This window comes from Anolis sagrei, chromosome 2, assembly GCF_037176765.1.
Source record: "Anolis sagrei isolate rAnoSag1 chromosome 2, rAnoSag1.mat, whole genome shotgun sequence".
NCBI lineage: Eukaryota > Metazoa > Chordata > Lepidosauria > Squamata > Dactyloidae > Anolis > Anolis sagrei.
This window is the reverse complement of record NC_090022.1, coordinates 237,031,513-237,044,509: the sequence shown is the minus strand read 5'-3', so window position 1 is coordinate 237,044,509 and position 12,997 is coordinate 237,031,513. Positions and strand designations below refer to the sequence as shown.

The following is a 12,997-nucleotide window of genomic DNA, read 5'->3' as shown; positions in this document are numbered from 1 at the left end:
AATTTTAAAAAGTTAGGAACTTTTAAATAAATCCATACCTTTACACATTTTTTGGTCTTCTCTTAATTCATAACCAACTGGACAAGTGCATTCATAGAGACCATAAGTATTTATGCAGCGAAAAGCACACAGTAAAGGATTTTGTGCACATTCATTTATATCTAAAGAACAAGATAAAACAAAACATAAGAGTATGTTTTAAAGTATATTTCTTAAATTCACTTCTGCATTTTTTTTAAAAAAATTGAGGACTTAGAGAAAGTATACCGTCCCAACCCTTTGTAAACAGAGGACCATATTGGAAGGGACTGACATAATTATCAAGAAAGTAATCTTCTCACTGTTCCCTTTCGAATTGTTCACTCACATGCAAGAGCATATGAGAGCTGCATTGCAATGAGTAGGAGGCTTATACAGGTATTTCATACATTCATCCATTTTTTATTCCTATGGGGATTTATCTCATTATTATAAGCAATCACTTGTGTCCAAGTACAATGGCCTTCCAAGCATAGGGTCTTGGCAGTGGGTCCGTAGGTGGCTGTGGAGATCCATTCTTGATCCGCATGTTCTTCTATAGGGAGGACATTGGTTTCCAGATGGAAGGTGGTCCCAGTCAGGGTTGGCTTGATGCACCTTTCTCTTAATGCGTTTCTCCCCTTTGCCCTCCATTTGTGTCTCTTTGAATTCCACAGCATTGTTGGTAACAGCTGACCTCCAGTTAGAGTGTTCAAGGGACAGCACTTCCCAGTTCTCCAAAATTTTTGGAGGTTGGCTTTAAGCCCATTTTTAATTCTCTTTTCCTGTTCATGATCTATCCCCACTACTGCTGTGTGGGGATGTTGTTTAAACTATCTACTGGTTTCCTCAGCCTTTTCCTAAAGAGTGTTCATTTCTTAGTGAAATTCATTGAGTGGCCATCATGATCAAGCACAAGAACTGCTTGAAACCCCGCTGAGAGGCCATGAAAATTAAGATGAAGGGCTAATACTTTATTTCATCTAAGAAGCATCCCATCCTCACAGGACCCTCTTATGCTATTTTGATGAGCAATAACTAGTTTACGGGAGAGGATTCCCAAACATTTTTCCATGACAACCCTTGAATTGATAGTAAGAGTGACAATGCAAGGAACCAATTAAATCAAATCAATAATATTAGCCATCACCTATCATAAAATAAAAAGTATTAACATACATTAAAACAGTTTAAAGGATTTTTCACAAACAAATAGACAACAAAACCCTGTCCATGTCTCTTGAGAAAAACTGAACAGAATGACAACCATATGTGGTAGAGTCAACACACTTTAGCTATTAAACTAACACAATACACAACAATTTTGTGGTGGTACAGCAGAAGGAGAACAAAATCCTTTATAATGGTGTTGGGTAAGCTCTGGAGGTCTAGGGAGTCACAAACACACACACACACACACACACAATGTGGGGATATGTCTGTGGGGGATAATCACAAAAGGGTTTGGGGCTTCCCTGATATGGTTTCAGCCCAGGAGATATCTTTTCTCCACAGACAGGGAGTGACAGAAATCACTTCTTGTTCTGAAAAAAGAAAGGTTTGGGAGGCAATTGATGGGAGGCAATATTTTGGCAAAAGTATCCTCCATGACCACTTCAAAGTATGCACATTTCTATATATATATTGATGGCATGCTATGTTCATTCCTGCTAGAAACACATACATTACTTTATGTAAAAAAAAAACACTTCTCATAAAAGTAACGAGATCTGACACCTTCCTCAGTTTTTCCATAGATATCCAAGAAGCTGGAATAATCAAGGACAGGTCTTATACTGCTGCAATACACTCTACCATAAGCTGCTGTCAAATTTTATGGAATATATAAGCTGCTTGTTATGAAATTATTTCTCCCACACAGCAATGGAGTAATGAAACTGTTTCCAAACACTGAAAAGGAGATATCTCAATCTAAATAAACAAAACAAATCTGACATGTCTTCTTTCTCCTTTTTGCTTCACTATGGGAGACTCAGCAGAGACTCAAATAAAACCTCAGAACAGGGTAGCAGCCAAAAACTACTCAGAAAATATAGTAAATCATAATTTACCTTCACAATTCATCATTGGCCCAGGTTCAAACCCTTCAAGGCAATTACATTCAAAGCTACCAATCACATTGGAACATGTGCCATTTCCACATGGATTACCAATTGAACATTCATCGGTATCTAGGATATAAAAAGCAAAACAAACTTATGAAAACTGGGATGGAAGCCAAGTTCGTGAACTTTGAGGATTACAACATATAGAATTTTTTCCATGTAGTATACAGTAAGCACATACCTACACAATGAACTCCAGTGTAGTCCAGGTTGTATCCCAAGGGACATTCACAACGGAATGATCCATCTGTGTTTATACAGTGACCATTGGAACAAATGCCTGGGCTCTCAAGACACTCATTGACATCTGTGAAGGAAAGTGCCACGTCAGATCTTTCACACAGTTCTGTTATCTATATTAGGAATTATTTCAGAGTATATTCCAATGAACAGTTAAAATGCCATTTTTTCTCCCCAAAGTATTAATGAAATAAATGATTTTTCTTAGACAAAAGAAAAGGAAAAAAATAATAAAAACATAAAACACTAATATTAAGAAGAACTGCTTATCATGCTAATAGAAAATCCTTTGCAGTGGTGGTGCCAACATTACAGAAAGCCCTCCCAGTTAATATTCACCAGGTGTCTCATAAGGATATCGATTCTTAGAAAATTGATGAACATATATAAAATTTTTGCTGATTTTAATGTGTTTTTTTTTAAAATGCTCTGTTTATAAATGTTTGCATTTCTGCCTGCAGGGTGTTTTTGTGCTTTCTTTATTCAAGATACTTCTGTATCACCTCTGAGTTCACAGGCCTCTTTGTAGAGAAGGTGATCAATGATATTTGAAAAAATTCAGTTTTACTAGATAAAGTAAAGTTTATGAACACTTGATTAAAGTAAGAACCAAATAGTATCAAACTTATCCTTTACTTATCAAACTGAAGTAGGAATCAAATTACCTTCACGTGTATCATCAATCCCTGGTATAGTCCCATGGCCATATGGACACAAATCCTGGAAAGCAACTGTGAGAAAACAATTTTGGAACACCAGAAAGAGATAATTATGTGATTAATTATGCAGATACCTACAGAAAATTTGCTTAAAATAATGTAATATGAACATATCTTAAATTAGCTTTATGAAGAATGAGTCTTCCCTGATTTTCTTGCACAATAAATATTAGAAGCTTCTTACAGGTTGAGCATTTGTTATCCTGAAATCTAAAATATTCCCAAATCTGAAATTGTCCACATAGTCACAGCTTTGTTTCCTGATGGTTTGATGTGAACAATTTTTATGGACAAAATTATTATATCCTTCAAGCTATATGTATAAGGTATAAATGAAACAAAAATGAAATTTGTCTTCAGATATTGGTCCCATCTATCTCCAAGATAGGTCAATATGCACATATATGGACATACAGACATTCCAAAATTCCTCAAAATCAGACATCCAAAACACTTCTGATCCCAAGAATTCTTGATAAGTGATACACAACTGATTCTTCTTTGTCAAATGGTTATCAGTACTCTTCTGGTGGCAGTCAGAGAAAGACCATGAGTAAAGCAATATATGTTTTCCACTTTTCAATTATTGTTTCCTTTTTATTTATTTTTAAATTTCAGAACTGCATGGTTCTGTAGGAACAAAAACATTTTAATTGTTCTTTATTGGGACAAAGACCATGGATTTGAGCATTATACATGATTCACCTAAAAAAGGGAAGATAGCGATGTAGGGAAAAATGGCACAGGCTGGGGGGAATCATTTCTCATTTGTGTGAGAAGTCTTATTCACATCATTTTATAGCATACAGAAAGTAAAAGCATGTCAGATGGGGTGAGTAAGTATCCAAATGTCATCTAGCATTATAAAACAATGGGTTGTCTACTTACAAATACGTTTCCAAGGTGTGTAATAAGATCCTGAATGTCAATAATTTTTTACTGCCAGCTTTTGAAAAAGAATACGTTTCTTTACCTTCACCTTCTTTAGGGCATAGCTCACATGGATCACCCCAACCTTCTCCTGGCATTTTGCTACAGCAACATTTTGCCTTAGTGGTATTGAAGGCCTTTGGTATAGAGCACTTTCCATTCTCAAAGTTAGTGAAACAGAAGCTCTGGCGAGTATCTAAGAGAGAAACCACATGTCATACAATTGCTTGAAATCCTTGAATGGTTGGATTTATAATCAAAATTATCCAAAGTTAATGAGAGAGAAACAATGTTGAGCATCACAGAACTTCTTTAGATCAGGAATGGGCAACATGTAAAATGCACATCGCTCATGGGCAAAGAATATTGGTAGAACAATTCAATTAAGAGAGTGGGAACAAATCTGGAAAAAAACTATTAAAATACACATATGACTTTCCAATACATCCAGAGATGTATTTATTAGGTATGTTTGAGTCGGACATTTTTAAAGATGACAATACTGAAATACGTTTTACATATTTTGCTACAGCAGCTAGAATAGTATTTGCTAAAAACTGGAAGCAAAAGAAAGTAGTTGTTTTTCTTTTTTTCTTTTTTCTCTCTTTCGATCATTTCCTACTTTTCTATCTTCTTCATATTTTCCCCCACTTTCCTTGTAACTTTACAATTTCTCAATAAAAGTTTAATAAAAAAGAAGAAAAGAAAAATGCACATCATTCATTTTGGGAACCTGTGGAACTCCCTTTCCCCCAAAAAGGAAACCCCTCCAATCTAATATTTCACAGTGTTGGGGCAATGACATCAAAGGACACATTTTTATCATCAAACAGGACACACAAGGAGTGTATATGTTATTTTAAGACTCTTGAAACACATTTTTTTTATTGAAGTCTAAATGTGAGCCCCAGCATATCTTGTATGAAAGCAGAAATATTTTCTTCATCAATTCAAGTGCTGCTAAATTTTGGTAATACATGAGGTTAGGGTTTTAAAATGTTTTGCTTACCAAAACACCTCCTGCCATTGTCAGATATTACAAAGCCTGTAGGACAGATACACTGGAATCCTCCTGGAGTATTAGTGCAGGAACCAAAAAGACAGATATTGGGATCCTCATGGCATTCATCAATATCTGAAAATATGATCAAAACAATGATTGTTATCCAAACTTGTATCTTTTTTTTTCTAGAGAGCAAGTTGAAATACTTGGGACTGGCTCAGCTTTGCAGTTCTGAGTTAAAATTACTGACTGCTACTCTGGGCCCATCCTGAAGACCAACCGAACCACATACTTGGCCAGTTATGATCACCCCTTCAAAATCATACAATTCCAAAAAAGTAAAACCTGATTTTGTCATTTGATATAATAAGAACGATTTTATCATGCCACTGTAAACAATGGGATTTGAGCATCCAAACCCTAGAGGATATTAAGGGCCACTGTAATGTGTTTCTCTTAATCATTTTGAAGTTAGGTAATTACAAAGAAGTAGTCAACACTTAGCACTCAGAAGTCTTAGCATGAAGACAAGGAACGAGTGTTAAGTAAAATCATGTACAGTGATAGCCACTGGAACCCAAGAAAATAATATTTTGAGAGGTTTTACACAGAAGATGACACAGATTAATCTCTAGCAAAATGGCGTTGCTGTGAACAGCTGCCAAAATATTTAAAAGCTGGCAAGGAAACAAAGTAATATATACAAAGGAATTAGAACAGTTGTGATCTTTGAAAATATAATTCGCAAGAGATGAAAATCCAACTTCTTTCAACAAGCCTTTGTTCCTATATCTATGAAGATTAAATAAGTGTAGACCACTGAAAGAACATATAAATATTACTTTAATCCTTATCTGGATAAATATATAAATAGAGTTCACTACAGCTAAGGCATAAGGAACCAATTTCTGTATGGTTTTCTGGACATATTTAAGACTGGTTTCTGGTATTTCTCGTTTATTTCATTTAGAATCTGAGAGTGATATATTTTCTATTTCACTTTCTTTGATGAAATAACAAACTAAGATTATAACACTCTAGAACACAAACAAAGTTACACCAAATTAAAGGAAATTATGTTGATATAAACAATACTGGAAAGCTTTTAGGCATTTGAGGTAAGTATTTGACTCAGAATTAAGATGACCATAAATCTTTAAAACATGAGCCATGCCCCTGTAAGGTCTTCTATGTGCATGTGTGTGTACAAATAGGCTCTGCTGCAAAAATAAATAATTCTGCTGTAAAATGTAGCATGGAAGGAATCATAATTTTGTTGCATCACAAACACCAGCACATCAGCAATTATAGTATCCAAAGCAAAACACATCCATTGATGAGCTGGAAGGGAAGCAATGCAACCATTCCTGGCAAATTATACCATTCATCGCTTTTTAAGTCTGAAGGCTTATCAAAGAGAGTCACCTACTGGGAAAACATTCAGTGTTTTTAACATTTTAACTTTACCATTATTTATCTTTCTTTTATATCCTAAACAGCTTCAATCTTTCCCCAAAACAATATTTTAGACACTATTTATTTAGCTAAACCTTTTCAAATATATTATGCATGAATGTGTAATGCCTAAACAATATTTTAGTTAAATTTCACTGCATCTGTAATGAAGCAGCTTAATATTGACAGCATTTCTGCCACATTAACAACACTTGCACTTTACAAAGTCAGAACCAATGACAAAAGGGAACCCTACCAATACAGCTTTCACTTTTGACTTCATATCCTGGTGGACAGATGCATCTGAATGATCCTTCCAAGTTCTGACATGTGCCAGGGAAACATGATCCAGGGAGCACTACACACTCATTAATATCTGAATAGGATATGGGAATGGGGGAGAAGAAAAGAGAACATTTTGAAGTTTCTGGAACATATACATATAGATACAATATGCAAATATTCCCATTTCTCATACTGGAAGAAAGTTGGGATAAAATTTCAATAAATAATGTTTCTGTCCAAATCATTTTTTTAAAAATGTGCAAAAATAAAGTTAGCAAAAAAAGAGTTTTGCATAAAAAACTTGAAGTGTCGAACAAAAACGTTGGTTCACACAAACAAAAGAATCCAAAAAGAATCCCAAGGAGTGAACAATAATATAAAAATATCCTTTTGAAACCGTGGTCATTTCTGAGACAAATTTTACTATTATTTGTTTTTCTCCTCAAGACTGAAAAAAAAATGAGGATTCATATTCCCAGTATACACATATTTAATTTATGTCAACTTTCTTCCAATAATGGAAGAATAAAGTGTTTATCCATAAATGACAGTATTTGATTACTACTGTTTTCCCGTATTCCAATATTAAGTTCATTTCTTTATGAAATGTAGGACATGGAGCAAGGAATTCTCCACCCCACTGAAGGGCTGCATAGGAAAATAACTAATTTCTGTAGAGCACACGTATGGCTAATTAAAGAACAAAGCAATCAGATGTTTTCTTTTGTATCCCTTAGAGATTAGAAGTGGTGCTGAAGTGGAGACAGTAGGGAGGTATATGCTTATTTAAAGTTCTCCCAGGAGACAAAGGATACTTCCACATTGGCCAAAATGTGACACAAACTGACATTTAAAATGTTGTTTCATGTTGCATTTTGGGGCAAAGCCTCACCTTATTGGCAAGGAGTGGCCACACACCCACCTGTGCCGATGCACTTTCCAAAGCTCTGTGGCTACCTTTCTCAGCACCATGGAGCTAAGGGAAGCCTTGTGCCATGGTAAAGGGGTTTTTTATTTACTTTTGGGGTGAAATGAGGGACAGGGAGGGGATAATGGTAAAATAGGCAAAATGTGCGAAAGGGAGAGGAAGATGGCACTGCCATTCCCCACTCCCCAGGATGCCTGAGCGTGAGGAGAGTGGGATGGGTGTGACGACACCTCCTGGGATCGCAGACAGGTCTGCAAAGATCTGGATTTTCCTGGAAGATCCAGATCTTTGCAGGTTTTAAAAAATCCAGAATAAACTTGTATTAACAGGTTTATTCTGGATTAAAACATAGTAGACTGATACATCATTTGGATAGTCTAGGCCAGTGGTTTTCAAAGTGTGCTTTGCAGATCCCTTGGGGCTCTGTGAAGCATACTGAAGGACTCTGATCTTCCCTCCTCCTCCTCTACCTCCAAGCTCTCCTCTTTCCCGCTTCTTCCCCTGCCTTCCTTGCTGTCAAGTCTTTTTCTTTCACCTTCCTTGCAAATCAGATCCTTTCCCCCTTGCCTTCCTTGTTTCCAAAACCCTATTCCTCCCCAACTGTTCAGGGGGTGCTTTGATTGTGCTTTTCCTGCATAGGAGAAGGATTTGGACCAAATGGCCTCTGGGGTCTTTCTCTGAAATACTGTTAAGTTTACGTTGGCTAAATTGTTCTTTATTTTACATATTTTATCTTTCTTTCTTTCTTTCTATTACTACTACTACGACTATTATTGCACTACAAATGTGATATGTGCAGTGTCTCCATCCAACCCATCTGTCAAATTTTAAAAATCAATAATAATTTTATTTCTTACCCGCCTCTCCTCAAGGTTCAAGTTGGGTTACAGAATAATTAAAACACATAAACATGGTAAAAATGCTACAAATCCACATAATAAATGTATGTCTATGTGTCAAAAACTTTGCCCATACCTGATATATAAAGCATATGTAATATAGACAGCATATATAATATAATATATAATACAATATGTAAACATTTATTGGGGCTGCACGATAAACTTTTGCTTCAAAAAAGGCTCTACGGTTGACCCCCTGATTTAGGTTAATGCGTCATCTACACTGGATTCTCTACCAGGTAGATGAGTCCTTAGCTCACACTTTTTGCAATTCTACTCAGAAAAGGGTATGGTTCCTTTTAGATAAGAGTTAAGATATTTACATTAATCTATAAATAAGTCGATTCATATTTTTTGGGGGGTCAATTTTTAAACTAAAATTTCTAGATTTATTCATGATTATATACTGTATGTGAAAATGAGTTCCATTGTGTCCAATGATCCTTAATCCTGGAACAACGTAAGAAAGGTCAAACCAAAGATCCATAGTTGCAAAATCTATGCTCTTGAGAAATCCAAAACCAGGCAAAGTGCTAAACTACTCTCCTGCTTGTGTTCTTTAGCAACTAGTATTCAGAGGCATACTGATTCTGATGACGGCAAAAGGGTATACAGCATTACATTTATAGTGAAGTCACTGCTACACTCGGCAATTGATTTCATACATACCTATGCAGTTCTTGCCATCTGCAGTAAGCTCATAACCTTCATTACACAAACATTTGAATGAACCAATTTCATTGTAACACCTTCCATTTCTGCACACCTGCCCAAAGAAGGAACTGCATTCGTCAATATCTATAAAAAGGCAAGAAAAAATAGTTAATGGCATCAACAAAATAGAATGTATAGTCAGATGCAGTTGGCATAATATGTTATGAACACATTAATTTAGTTTCATGGAAAAGACCGATCATAGTTTGGAGAAAAAGTCCTCATGAGTGAGACGACATCTCTTGAAGGCATATGTGTAGGAAAGGTTTTTTTGCTTTTTTTTAAAATGTCATTTTACTACAAATCATTGCCTGTCAGTGCTTTTATGAACAAAGGAAATATATTTGAGGAAAAAATGTGGAACTACTTGGATCTGAACTTTTACATCTGTCTTTTGTGATATTTTGATAGTTTTGAAGCATTTTATTTATATGGCAATATGTACTACAAAGGTCATTGCATCAGCTCAGTAGATTAATACCAATGATGAAGTCTCCAACAGTATTGTTATGTACACTCATGAAAATGTATCTGTTAAATCAATCCCTTCAGAAAACCCTTAATGGAAGGACTGACATGTATCTGCTTTAAAATCAGATAGAGGTATGTTGAGAGAAAAACTATGTATTAAAAAGGTTTGCAATCAGCACTTTTAATCTTTTTTCAGTCCTAAAAACAAGCAGAGGACGAAATGGTTTTAAATCCTTTTTTCTACCACTAATTTTTCAGCTGAAATCTTAACTCCAAAGCAGTTATTTGATGGTGGAAAATAGACAGACAAAGAAGTAACTAGTTACCCATGCCTCCCAGCACCCCAAGTACAAAACCATGTGCCTGTGTTTATCCTGTAAAGGAGAAAAAAATCTTCTCGTGTTACATATCAGTTTGGTCAAGGGACTGTTAGCAGCAATTAACAGATAAATATAAAGTCATTAAAATAGTAGGAAAATAATTTTAAAGTTAAAAAAATGTTCTGTTTATTTTATCCTGTTCAAGTACATAGTATATGTTTTGTATTACATTCTTTCTAACAGAATGCTTATTGTATGTAATGATTGAATAAGCATATAAAATAAGTTTGCCTGCTGCATTTAGGAAATGGTAAAGTTACGATGTGAATTTTCATTCTCCTTCTTTCTAAATAGCTTTTATTATTTGTCTTACCCATACAGTCATTGTTATGAGTTAGTTCAAATCCTGGATAGCATAGACAGTTATACGATCCAACTGTGTTTTTACAAGTTCCATTTCCACAAGGATGTCTTTCACATTCATCAACATCTACATAAAGAAAATATTAACACAAAGGCATTATTATTTTTAGAATCCTCTAAGGAAACGATTGTTGATGTAACCTTTCCCCACTCTCTCTGTACCTCATAGTTTCATTCTGCCACAATATAATGCAAATAAAAATCATACTGATCTGTAAATGTTGATCCCAAACATGTTTACTTATGGTATTTAGTATCAACCCTAACAGCCTCAACCAAATTTAATTCATCAAAATGTACTAAATCTTACGTTTTAAATATTTATAAAGAAATCACTTTAATCAACCTACCCATGCACATGGTTTGGTCTTGGGATGCCTTAAAACCATTTTGACAGATGCAGTAATAAGTCCCTTCTTTATCCACACATGTGCCATGACTGCATACATTAGGAATTTCTTGGCATTCATTGCGATCTACAAGAAAAATACATGGGATTTGTATTATTTACTTGTGTTTTTCTAGTCAATCATATAACTCAGCATTAATATTTATAACATATCATAATGAAACTTTAAAATCTGTTTGCTGAAGTATTCTACAGAAATAATAAGTGTTACAGAAGTCTTATTTTTATCAGTGTGCACTAATATCCAAAACTGGTAAGATATGATAGGTAAATATCTGTGTATAAGGAAATATAAGTTAAACAATGGGCACAAGGGATTTCTTACCAACACAAGCACCATTGGGTGAAAGTTTGAAACCCGCAGCACACTCACACCGGTAACTACCAGGGCTGTTAATGCAATCAGCATTTCGTTGACAAAGATTATCACCATTACTGCATTCATCAATATCTGCAACATTAACAATGATTGGTTAAGTCAGTAGAGATGCATGTCATCCATATAAAGGATTTCATTGTTTTTAATAAGTAATGTGAAGAAAGTAGGTTAAAATTAAACATATTTAAAAATAAGATCCTATAAATGTAGTCAAGAAGGATATTCAGTAAAACATTACTGAAAAACTATACAAGTTCAGAGAGGCAGAACATGGTACGTGGCACATATGTCGCAAAACGAATATATAGTTCTTGGCATCTTTTCCTAGACAGGAAATCTAGCTAGCAAGATCAATATTATTATGTAAAACCAGACAAGAAGGGGAAATCAGTAATCACGGTTAACAGTTAATGGAATGTGTCAAGAAAAATATTGAAAAACTTAAACCGGGAAATAATTTAAATGGAAGTTGAAAAATAAAGGCAAACTTTCCTCAAATGTTTTTATTCATTATTAGACTAATTTTTTCCCTATTAAAACTCATTTGAGGTTGTATTTTGAAGAGGTACTCATATGCTTTAAGATTTATTTGGCTGAAAGTGTAAGCAAGTTATGTACTGTCAAAGGCTTTCATAGCCGGAATCACTAGGTTGCTGTGAGTTTTCTGGGCTGTATGGCCATGTTCCAGAAGCATTCCCTCCTGATGTTTTGCCCACATCTATGGTAGGCATTCTCAGAGGTTGTGAGGATCCTCTGAGGATACCTGCCATAGATGTGGGTGAAACGTCAGGAGAGAATGCTTCTGGAACATGGCCATTCAGCCCGGAAAACTCACAGCAACCCAAGTTATGTACCAGTCCTTTCTGATCCACTGAGCCATGGTTGAACACTATAGGACTACGATCCTGTCTACATAGGCCAAATGAGTTGGCACAAGGGTGAATGGACCCCAAGGCTTCCACATGATGCATGGAGCCCTAGATTTAACACAGGATTATCCTGCATTTAAAAAGCTTGCATACACTTTGTGGTAGTGTGAACATTTGGGACTCTTACTATTCAGAAGCAGCCATGTGTGTTTACATGGCCATCCTGCCTTTTCTGGGCTTGGGCAGCTCTGTGACAGGGCACTTACCTTCCCCATCTCATCCTTGACTTAGTGGCAACCACCAGATACCAAACTGCTGGTGGTAGTTGCTTGTCGCATTCACTGGTGCTGGCCAGAATGATCAAGAAATTGGAGAAGGGAAGGGGGAAAGGAGGGAGAGATTCCTCCTTTCCCCACTTCCATCTGTCCTCTTCAGCATCACTCCATGACCTCAGCCAAAGTCAGTAGATGCAATGAGCAATGGCCACCAGCAGTTTCCTGCCTAACAGTCACCGCTAAGTTGAGGAGAGATGTAAGGGTAAGTTTGAAAGTGCAGAACATGGTTTGGCACCCTAGGCTATGTGGACTCCATCCAGCTGCTAGGGCAGATCATTGCTGTGCAGTGTGGACACCTCTCAGCTGGTAGATGGCTGTGTGAACTCCAGCTGCACTGATATGAAGTATGCTGACCTAGACCAGTATTGATTTTTGTGGCCTGTGTATATGGACCCAAAGAGACTCTTCTATCGTGAAGCTATCTCCTTCAACCATTTAGTTTCCCAGGTGACATGTTTGTGTCCATTAAGC

The 12,997-nt window shown here is 35.9% G+C and overlaps 1 protein-coding gene across 2 annotated transcripts in view; it reads right to left on the bottom strand.

The window, feature by feature from the left end:
* Positions 1-12,997, bottom strand: part of FBN2 (fibrillin 2) — a 156,461-nt gene that overhangs the window by 16,023 nt on the left and 127,441 nt on the right. For both annotated transcript variants that reach the window (XM_060761998.2, XM_067464466.1), the window contains exons 44-54: positions 11,269-11,394; positions 10,885-11,010; positions 10,485-10,601; positions 9,276-9,404; positions 6,748-6,867; positions 5,043-5,168; positions 4,077-4,229; positions 3,050-3,115; positions 2,326-2,451; positions 2,091-2,210; positions 39-161 (exon numbers count right to left, since the gene is read on the bottom strand). In XM_060761998.2, coding sequence (XP_060617981.2) covers positions 39-161; positions 2,091-2,210; positions 2,326-2,451; positions 3,050-3,115; positions 4,077-4,229; positions 5,043-5,168; positions 6,748-6,867; positions 9,276-9,404; positions 10,485-10,601; positions 10,885-11,010; positions 11,269-11,394 — 1,332 coding nt within the window. The remainder of the gene's footprint in view (positions 1-38; positions 162-2,090; positions 2,211-2,325; positions 2,452-3,049; positions 3,116-4,076; positions 4,230-5,042; positions 5,169-6,747; positions 6,868-9,275; positions 9,405-10,484; positions 10,602-10,884; positions 11,011-11,268; positions 11,395-12,997) is intronic.